The sequence below is a fragment of the Orussus abietinus genome, unplaced genomic scaffold, assembly GCF_000612105.2.
Source record: "Orussus abietinus isolate OABI.00-Male unplaced genomic scaffold, Oabi_2.0 scaffold297, whole genome shotgun sequence".
NCBI classification, from domain to species: Eukaryota; Metazoa; Arthropoda; class Insecta; order Hymenoptera; family Orussidae; genus Orussus; species Orussus abietinus.
In genome coordinates this window covers 89,547-101,076 of record NW_019394449.1, presented here as the reverse complement: position 1 = coordinate 101,076, position 11,530 = coordinate 89,547, and the positions used below count along the sequence as shown (strand labels likewise).

Genomic DNA, 11,530 nt, shown 5'->3' with positions numbered 1-11,530 from the left:
TACTTTAAAACGTGAATATGGAGACCTTAAGGTAGGTCTTGAAACTCGGGAAATTTCATTTCTCATGAAACTATTTTTAAAATACCTGTAAACAAATTTGAAAAGAATTTAAATTCTATGTGTTTCAGGAACTTCCTTATAATCTCCCTATTCACGTTGTAAAGTTTCAAACTATTCGGTAAATCGAGTTGGGAGAAAAGTTTTATAAACAAAACCTCTTCGATGCCACATTCACATCATCTTAAGTTCTCGAAATTAAGGGCAGTATTCCTTTCTCTCGACAGTCGAATTACATTACACTTATGTTACCTGAGAATTCCCCCTCGTTTCGGATTCCTACATGCTACTAAAAAAAGTTGTTTCAATTGTTTAAATATTGTAACAAAATTATTTCATCCTAAATGTCACATTTAATTACCTGTAATTTTAATTCTCGAAAGAGTACTTATGTTATTAAATTTATTTAATAATAATCAAATCTAAATTTAATAATACCCAAGCTGCAACCCCGTGCACGATGATCAATTTTCCAACGATTAAGAAAATTATCCTTTCATACGAGACAAGAGCGGTTTCGCGAAATCCACCGAGCGGATGGGTCCTTTTCTGACAGTGATTAATAATAATTTGAAATTTGTTTTAGCGTCGACCGGGACCGGCTTCGAGAGCGAGAGCGCCAAGCCCGCGCGGCGATGTCGGTCCAGGCGGAGCAGGCGGCAGCGGGGGGTGGTCCTGACACCCGTCACGGTCACCATCCCCACGGACACCACCACAGCCATCATCACCATCCTAATCCTCACGCTGCGACCGCCTCGCTCTTTCGTGCTCCGGTCAGGGTGAGTTGCTCATATATGTTTCTATCGACCTCAGTTCTCAACTGGCTGCACCGCAGTCGTCATTCGCTATTTTTGAAATCGCCCATTGACCGAAATTCACGCTCATAACGCAGAGATAGGATCCGACCATATTTATGCAAGAACGTACACTGTTAAAAAAAAATGTATTTCAATATTACGTTTTCAGAAGTTTTATTTAGACACGATGTACTAATTTTGTAACATTTTATTTATTTTCCTATGCATTATCACTAAATTATATGATGTCATAAAATCACGAATTTGTTTAGAAATTCATATTGAATGTATACTAATTACCCTTTCAGACACTAAGTGTAGAATTTTACGACAACCCTATGTGTTACAAGTGAATGCATTTTATGAACTTTTTTTTAACAGTGTAGGTGTTACTTCATATAATAATAATTTACGTTAATAATAGCAATTGCTTTTTATGTTTGGACTTGTAATAACTTCTTTTCCGGATTTTAATTAAAATGGACGGTTAAAAGCGTATTACTCTTATCTTGAAGAAATAATAGAAAGTACAAGGAGTCATGGATTCGGAAACATTTCTCTCCGAGATGTGAACTTCTTGGTGGAGGGTTATGAAAATAACAGACTTCAAAAGATGCTCATCTCTTTTCGCTACATTCTGTGTGGTGTACTCGTAACAGGTCGTAGGTACTTTCCCGTCCCCACAATTTTGCGGGTTAGAATTTAGGCCAGTGGGCGTTTTCGTCTCTGACGAATAATGCACGTACGTCAACGTACTTAATAATTACCGATTGCACAAACTCGGCTGTATTACAAGCACGGACAGCTCTAATAGTGCCGTTTACTTTAGTCGAAGTTTCTTTCTAAAGAATGTTCACGTAATAGGAAGCAGTTGGTTCACCGTACTAAAACAATTTTATGTCAGAATTACTTTTATACGTTTAATGTAATAATTCTACATGAAAACGCGTACACTCCCCGTGAGAGAGAATGCAGTCATCGCTAACGTTCCTTAACGTTATTTATAATTTTTTGGCAGTTTCTCTTGTCTAAAAGAGAAGAAACTAGGGTAAAAGAAATCTCCGGCGAAGAAAGACGTTTCCCTTGTCGAAAACAATTTTATACCAGAATTACTTTTATACGTTAAATGTAATAATTCTACATGAAAACGCGTACACTCCCCGTGAGAAAGAAAACTACAAAACTTATAAATAGTACATTTTAGCCGACATCCCATTAAACCCAAACTTCAATTAAAATCAAACATCGAAGATATTTATTTAAATATTTACAGTCATCGCTAACGTTCTTTAACGTTATTTACAATTTTTTGGCAGTTTCTCTTGCCTAAACGAGAAGAAACTAGGGTAAAAGAAATCTCCGGCGAAGAAAGACGTTTCTCTTGTCGAACGATTTTTTTGCAAACCGGGGGAAATGTCTTGGTCACGGTAATCCTGGAGAGTTACAACGCGTACAAATTGAAGCGTGTCTCTGGGGGTGGCACGAAATTTTTATAAATAACAGTGACGGGTCTAGTCCATCGTTGGGTCTTTCTTTTCCGGTGGAATGCCCCTCGGCTCAGCTTCCTCGAAAGTTAAGAACCCGCTTGCAGGTTGGCCCTCTCCCCCGAAAGTCCGAGCCATCTGGTTCCGGTCCTTTTCCCTCCGCCCTCCTATCTTTGCGGCCCCTCTCTCTCTTCCGGGTCTTCCTTCGCCTCCACCTACCGAATCAGCGCACGTAATACGGACCGGAGTCGCGGAGTGTCTGGCCGTAGGGCTACAGGGCTATAGAGATGGCAATGGGACTCCGATGCCACCCTCGGAGACCTTTCTCTCTCTCTCTCTCTCGCTCTCTCTTTCTATATAGACTCGTCGTTTCTGGAAGAGGAAGCGTCGGTGCAGCTGTCTCCCTGGAAGCTTAGTTCGATCCCGAGGGATCGTTAAACCGAAGGAATCTGGAACGTTTCAAGGTGAAGTGAAACACACTTCAAATCAGTCGATTCGAATACAACACTTTTTTTTAAGAGTATTAGACCAAACTGGCCGAAATTTTGACATATCACTCCTGATCATCTAAGAATTGTCCTGACAAATTCAAAATGTGGATTTTTCAAACAAATTTTTTAACTCAGCCCAGACCAGACGTCGAGTTCTAATATTTCGATCAATATACAACTATCGAAGGCTCTGGTATGAGAATCGAAAGGATCAGGACAATTTTACGACAATTTAGAACACTCTGGTAATCGATAAACTCGCATTTGAACGGGACAAAGGCAAAATAAGTGTTGTATGCGCTTCTATGCCAAAACGATGATAATGCGAAGTCTCGGAGAGAAGATTTAATTGACCTGGAAATCACAGATGGCGCAGGGAGTTCCTCTGCAATCAATTAGGGCCCCAGAAAGCATGAATCCAGAGGATTTCTGGAGTTTTACTTTAATTTCTTTATAATTATTGTACGAAAACGACAGGTGGAGTATGCCATTTGGTACAATACCCAATATAATTCCACACAACTGTCAATATAAAAACGAATGTCGGCAACGTAGGCATTTAGAAAAATCTTCTTTATCGAACTCGATCAAGTTCCTCGACGTGTTTCACTTCACCTTAATGTGGACTCGCTAGAATGTGTACATTTGGAAGGAATAGTTATATGAAAGCCCGATGTGTAATTGAAAATTCCAAGTCGTTACCGATCTCACTGGCGGATAAAGCTTCCAAAAAGATAACTTTTAGATCTCGTCAGGTTTAGGTATTAACGTAGGAGTACCATATTCAATTGGTTGTCGTGCCTGGCAATTGATGCGAACATCGTTGGAGAACTAAACACATCTTGGCGAACCATTGTTCGCTCACTCTGTATCGGCTTTAGGTCGAGTGTTCGAAAGAACATAAATTTGTATTAACCCTTTGCGGACGCGACTTTTCCTTTATAAAGGCTTTTGGACGGCCATTTGCCGACACTCGTCCGTAAAGAGTTAAAAAGGTAAACACTGTTTGCGCCGTTTAGAAATGAGCGCTGAGTTAAGTTCCTGACGGGTAAATTCAGGGTTCGTTGAATTTCCACCACGCACGAATTTAAATAAATACAACAATAACGATTTATTGTACTAATAACAACGGATAGAGAAAATACAATTAGTCGGTGTGAATTCGCGGTACAGTCGCGTGTCCGGGTTACGCACTAAGTCCCAGTGCGGAGACAAAAAATCCGAACGGTTCGAAGTCCTAGTTGAGTCTGGTCTAAAAAATGTGGAAAGTTACATTCGCGATGCACTTTCTTCCCTTTCCTCTGTCGAAACCCAGGAAGGGATGCACTTGGGATGCTGGGCCCTGATTGGCTGACTTTAGGACAGCATTTCCCAAAGGTTCGTTTTTCCAAGTCTGCCTAGACTTCCTCGAATCCTGGAGAAAGTCCGCGATGTCTGGTAGCCATACGATACCCTTTTGGAAATGCGTCGCCATGGCGGAATCAGGCGATATAGGTGGTTCGTGACTTTGCGTGTGAAATTCCCCAGACTAGGTTCAAGGGGACAGCATGATTGTAAGTCACGCGCGAATCGGATACGTTTAGACCAGACATCAAGTCCCTAGTCCAATGGACTTGTATCGTGCCGGAATCGGTCCGTCAGTGAGGTGTCAAGAGAGATGTATAGTCGGTTTAGCAACTCAACGGAAACATATTCCTCTCCTACGGGGCTCTTCGCCCCAAGAGCAATAGTGCTTTCTTCGTCGCATATTTTACGTAGTCGCGGGAAATTTTATCGCTCTTCCCCGGTCGATAAAAAGTTCCCATAAGTAAAAAATGCGCATGAACGTTGTTATGAATTGCCGTTGTAAAGCACACGGTCGAGATTGAATAGCTTAAAATCTTGTAAAAGAGCGAATGGGTTTTCGTTATTCAAGGTCTTGCGTACGATGGTGAAGTCGATATTATTTAGAGTAATGTGAGCTGTTCCATACGTCTTAAATCGTATCAAGTAAATATTGGTAACATCGTACCGGTTGCGGTAAAAAAAAGTGCCGCGGTGGATTCGAAGGTCTTGGGCCTCCCCTGTTTTGAGTAAATGTTGATTCGACCCGATTTGGGGTGCATAAACGTCTGCATCGTTAAACGGCACTTGTAGCGTGGCCTGACATTGGCGAGGGTCATTCAACGTTCGTTTCAGCACACGCGCACCTAAAGTGATCTGATTACAGCGTTACACGAGAGCTCGGCGACTTTGCAATTTCGGTATACGAACCACGCATTCGATATAGTAGTCTAATCGCAAGTGCACGCGTTTTCGCACCCTTCGGGATTTGCTGCGGGGATTTTCGGGAATGAAAAAAGGTTTTCCCGTCTATATAAAAACCGTGAACACTTTTATCACGACCATTTTTACGCGACAATGAGTACACGCGAAAATACACACGAACCGGGGTAAGTAATGTAAATCGTGATGATACAACTAATGATTATTTCGGCTACTCATTATTCAATGTGTTTTGTTGCTGATCATATAAATATCTAAATTGGATTAAATAACCAAAAACATGAACGTTATTACCCATTGAAAGTAATGAAAAAGTGGTTACAACTACAAGCCGAAAAGAAATAGTTTCCGGGGTAATGTAAATATGATGAAAATCCATTTCAGAGGCTGTATACATTTTCTCTCGTACTTTTTCAATCGAGGGTAAAATTAAAAGGGTGGAGGTACTGTTCACGGGTGATGGGCTTGGGCCTACACGTGTCCGACACGTGCACCCGATCCTCGCCCTTTCTGGGTGATGCAGTGCAAAATGACCTCGGCCTTGCCTCCATTATCCCGTTTCTTTTTTTCTCGTGGTTTTCTTTTTCATCTGACACTTGAAAAAACTGTGACGATGCGACTTGGTTTCTTGGGTCAACGAAGTGCAAAGTGCTGCCACGGTCACTCTCGATACGCCCTCGAAAGCCCTCGCTCATATGGAGGATCGACCACTTTTTACAGTCCACTCGAAAGTTCGAGGCCATTGACTGAATCGAGATACCACGTGTCGATTCCTCCGATATCTCCGCCAATTGATGAGACTCCAAAGATCGTAACGTAAATGTCGATGGGATCCTTTTTGCTCTTTTCTCTCGGTTTCACATTTCGGACTTCGAAAAATCTGTTTCCTCGTACGAATCGATCGAAGTTATTAAACGAAGGAACAATGGAAGAATGAGAATTCGGTGCTTTGGTCTGAATAATTATATTTAATTTAATTCCATCAGTTTTTGTTTGCTGAGATTTGGAGGGAAAAAGACAATAAGAAAATGTATAAAATGTCGACTAAGAATACTTGGATATATGTTAGTTTGGTGATTAATTACTTTGTATGTGTATCGGGGCACTTTGTATCTACGCGGTTTCATCTGTCTGTGAAATTACTCGTGTCTAATAAATCGCTTTGAAAATTATATCAAGGTTCTGTAAATCACGTGGACTGAAGGCTTGGTGAGCTGTGTACCTCGAGGTAATAAGCGTTCATTTAAATAGCAACAGACAGGTAATTAATTACCGGCGTTAAGTGTTTTCAACTGCAATACCGTATGTTAGACACTTTTGGTACCAAGAATTCGATATGGCGGTTGCAGCAATTATCTTTTATTCTTAGTTTCTTTAGTTTTCTGCTTGCTTAGTTGTACGTTCAAAATAGGTCATCGCTGAAACCCTAATTACTTCAAATTACTTAGTAGATTGATACATTTGCATTGCTCCACGGAGAAAGAAAATCTGTTAAACTTACAGAAAAATCTGTAAAATGTACCGATTTTATATGTTGGCATAGGGACAACAGATTGTTTCTGTTAGCGTTACAGTCAAGTTTCTGTTACTTGATTCCGTGAAGATTACAGATAACTATCTGTAGAGATTACAGGAAAATATTTTTAAGTGTTACAGATAACTATCTGTAGAGATTACAGGAAAATATTTTTAAGTGTTACGGATAAGTAACTGTAAAGAATACAAGTTGATACATGTAAAAATAACAGAACAATATCTCTGAAGGTAACAGAAAATTTTTGTAAAGGTTGCAGATAAAATTCTGTAATAGTTACAGATATACATTTGTAAGGTGCCACGATATTAAAATTTTAATATTAGAACCTCCCCAAATTCCTAAATAGTTATTTTAATGGTATATTCTCCCATATGTCAAAACAGAAATCTATAACTTCTTTGCAATCAAAAATGAAACATATTCAATCCTTTCGGTGATTATAAAGGAGTTTTTGATTTCCGTTTTGTTATCCTGGATACCTGTTGAATATAAGAATACCATTAAAATGATTATCAGGAATTTTGAGAAAGTCCAATATAAACACTTTAATGTTACAGTTTAAAGGTTGCATAACATTTGACTTTAAATTTCTTTATATATGATACAGTCAACTTTTTTTTTAAATTCGGTAAAGAATACTTCCCTTGAATTTTTGACGTATATAGGATCTTGTTAAGGTTTGTCACGATCTTTAGAATTGCCTGAAAAACACGAAGTAATATTTTTTTTAGAACTTTGTTCAACGAAATCGACTTATCTGAATGTGAAGTTACATATTTGGGACACAATAATTAATGTGAAAATACTAAAATTATCCCTGTCAATATTAACAGTCATTTTCAGATGGCTCTTACAGAAATGTTTCTGCTACCTGTGCATGTGAGAAACTAAAGTTAGCTGAATTACTTGTTTAATGGGACAGCTTTTAACTGCATCGAGAACAGACGTTTCCAACAGATAGGTATCTGTAACTTTTAAGCTCTTATTTTTCTCCGTGTCTATAATCGTTATCACCAGATTCCAAATTCTCACTTCTTTTACGGTTTCTCACAGAAATCTCTTCAATTGCCGTATTAGTTCAAATGCAACGCCACTTTTGAATGTTTCAAATATTTAGCAAATGTTGCTTCCTGAATTTTACTTTGATGAAAAATATATTGCGTTATTCGCTTAAATATAACCCTGAATAAAAAAATCTTAAATATATGCGAGTATGATTTTGTTAATATTAAATAAAAATGTTTAATGATGTTTATACTAATGAAAAAAGCTATTTTATCATATTCGGAGCTGTTTAATTAATACGTTGGACACGTTTGATTAAAGGGTTAATGAATTCCTCGAAGAATCGCATTCAGGTGGTTTTCACGTAGGAAGCGATCCAAGCCACGTGTTTTCACAACACGCTCTTTCGCTGTCAACCCCACGCATCCCATTCCCCGGCTCAACAATGGTCCTTCCATTGTTGCATCCTTTCCGGCGATCTTGATGGAGTGACGACCACGTGTTTGGGTCTCTTGACCCACGCATACCGGATTCATTACAATTGTTACAAACATTGTATCCAGTCGGTTCACCCCGCTGTTAAATCGTTACCAACAACAGTCATTGCCGTTTCATCTAAGTATCTCGCAACAAAATTAGCTGAGCGCTATTTACCAGTTCTTATCGGAGTTTGTAGGTGGCTTTGACTACTGTTTACTGACACCGCAATTTCTTAGATTTACCGAGATTAATCCGAGGAACTGTCTTAAAGTTTGACGTGTTTAGATCTAAACTTCTTAATCGGATCATTTGCTGACTAAGAATGTAATCATTTGGTATAGATGACATAAGGGTCATGAAGCTTTGTCTAACGTACAACTAATCATCATACATATCGTCGAGTTCCAGACAGTAATTTTCTGAAATATAAGAAACATTTTTGTTCAAGGGTATGACGTTGTTGCAATTTTTTGCACTCGTGCACCGCTGAAAGTGCGACACATCCCGTCACTAGTGTCTCCACATTTTTCTGGAAATGCTGTTTAATTTAATTTGATTAAGCGTCTCCGTTTCATATAATTAAGGATTAAATATCCTCTTCCTTTAACTTGTGTGGGTGAGAATTATTGGTACAACAGCTCGTGCAAAAAATTAAAATTTATGTGCAGTTCATGCGGACGGCAGTATGAGGACAGTGGTTCTTTTTCATTTCTGTCCTGTATGAAAATTATTTTCGCTCAGTCTTTTTACTTTCGTGCAACTACCGATAACCAATGATGAGAGGCGGTATAAGCATCAACATTCACTTCGATCGATATGAGTCCAAGCAAATCCGATTGCGGGGATCGACAACGTTCTCGCGATTATCTCGTGTCGCTCCTCCTTCGGGATTATCTGGATTCTCCCCTCTTACGTGTGTACGTGTCTTAGGTTAACATCATTCTCCGCAACGTGCCTTCTTACGCGAAACTTACGTAACTCTGCCACTTAGAAGTGCGTAACTACTACTGTTTTTCTTTTTTCAAGACCCATCGCCACGTGCTTCGTCGTGAAATTTCTTTACTCTACGGCACAAGAATTGAGAGGGAAAAAAGAAATATCAAACTGAGAATATCATCTCTAATTTTTCTTATTTTGCGGTCTTCCGTTTTCGTTTCTGACGTAAACTGATCTCGTTGTGACCTTATAGTCCAGAGATGAAATTGTTTCTTGATATTTTAAGAAGAGTTTAAAGAATAGAGGGAATATTGAAAACTAGATAACAAGACCGTGCGGGGAACTTTTAATTCAAACGAAAGTTATTTAGCAAATTCAATGATCGACATACCGTTTGACTTTACTCGACATGAGTAACTTCAACAGCTTTGCTGATTCTCCTTGTGTTGTGGTATTATCGGTCAAATTTTTTACATGTGCTTTCATTTATACGCATCGTTACAAATTTAATTGACGCACAGATTAGTATTGTTTGTGTGCAACCATAATGCCGACAGAATATGAATTTCGACTAATTTGAAATACAAAAATTTGTGATCCAAGGTAGCGGAAGTACTTTCTTAATTGCAGCGTAAATGTAATGACTCATTGACGAAACTATTTTTCCGATTAGTGTCGATGCTAATTATCCGCACTTTGATTATTTCTTAAATACAATGAAAGTATATACATTGATTTGTATACATGACAAACAGAGTGGGTTCTTCTTTATTTCACGGTTTTCCTCGTGTAAAAATGTCGTTCTAAAGACATTTTCCCCCGAAAGTCTTATTTTGCCAATTTTGGACACAATAGCACCTCCTGAAATATATTTTTCGATTTCCTCTAACTTAATTCGTTCCTGCAATATTAACGCGCGGTTTAAGCGATTCTCATTAATACTAGTTGTTTAGTAATCATACCGTCCATATAGCTAATGGTTTATCGAGCTTCATTGTGTAATGGTAAACAATCGTTCACACATTGCCACCGTCGATTCTAGACTTCGAAGTATGGCCCAAGTTCCGAGTAGCGAATTCATAACTTCTATTTCGATAAGCACTCTATATTGATTGTTGTAAAGAATCTCGTGGCTATATTCATTCTCTGTTCAAAGAAAATCTCGTAACGCGGTACGTAAACATGATGAATCGGTATGTAACACACTCCGCTACGAAGGATCCCTCTTTACTGATAAGTACAAAAACAGAGATGAGGATAATTCAGTATGATTTATGTTGTAATTCAGTGAATGATATGACCTATCATTTAATTTCCGAATAAATTAACGGATAAACTCGAATTGAATATAATTATCTTATAAGGAATTACATGGAATTCTACGTTGAAAACTAATCAGTTGTATTTACATCGTTAATAAGAGGCTAAACGACCTCGTTTGTCAAACATGTCATATATGCATATATGGTTGGTAAGATAATCATTTTTTCTTGTTGATTAGGCATGAAGGTTGATGAATATCTTTGATTATTTACAACTATCTAGCACATAAATTACGTTGTGTTCAACAAAATAATAGTGAAATCGAATGATCATTTAGTGGTGCAATTTTCAGTACGATTTAACGAATGTTCTGATGAAATCTTGTTTTCGAGAACCCCCAATATTTATGAAATAATTAAATCCGTGAGGATTATTTAAGGAGACGTTATTATAGAAATCGAGAAAATTGCGGACAGTCGAGCAAATATAAAAATAATATCAATAGATTTATCGTGGCACGAAATAATCGCTTCCATACGTGTACAAGTTCGTTACATTTTTTTTGTTTAATGCAGATAGCGTATTTACAATCAGTCGAATGAAAACATTCACGCTTGGTGTTAATGTACATAATGATGTTCTGAGAGCACCGGTCTATTGAAAACCACAACGATCGTTTATATTTTACGTGTGTCACAGAGTCGTAATTGAATATTTGAATTAAATCAAAGGTGGTCACGGTTAAGTTTTCGAAAAATTGCAGAGAAGGATTAAACATTGCATTGTTATATTCGGCCACTCGCGGATTACCATATTGAATTCTTAATAAAATGTTTTGTTATTATGACACGTTGAATCTCGTTGCTGATTCGATTAGTAAGTGTTCACATAAGTATATTGATTGGATATTTCTTGAATTGCTAAATGACACTATAAGCGATGAAAGGTCAAGGATCATGATTGGTTGAGGTCCAAAAGTGCGAGATTGGTCGAAATCGAGCAGCATGTCAGTAACCTGTGCATTGGAAATTCAGGATTATTTCGAGAGTAATTGTTTGCCGGGCGAATGAAATACGTGAAAATGCACTTCAGGACACTTTCGGATAAATTACTGTATGGTAGTGGTTTAAAATAAAATTTAGTCTGTAATGCGCACCACTTTGATGATACATTGCGACGTCGCACGTTGCACGGGTGGCTGTCATAACGGAATGA

The 11,530-nt window shown here is 38.2% G+C and overlaps 1 protein-coding gene across 1 annotated transcript in view; it reads left to right on the top strand.

Moving 5' to 3' along the window:
• Positions 1-648: 648 nt before the first annotated feature.
• LOC105696086 (collagen alpha-1(I) chain) overlaps positions 649-11,530 on the top strand; it is a 64,194-nt gene continuing 53,312 nt past the window's right edge. The window contains exon 1 of the mRNA XM_023432393.1: positions 649-836. Within this exon, the coding sequence (XP_023288161.1) occupies positions 693-836 (144 nt within the window). The 5' untranslated portion in view covers positions 649-692. The remainder of the gene's footprint in view (positions 837-11,530) is intronic.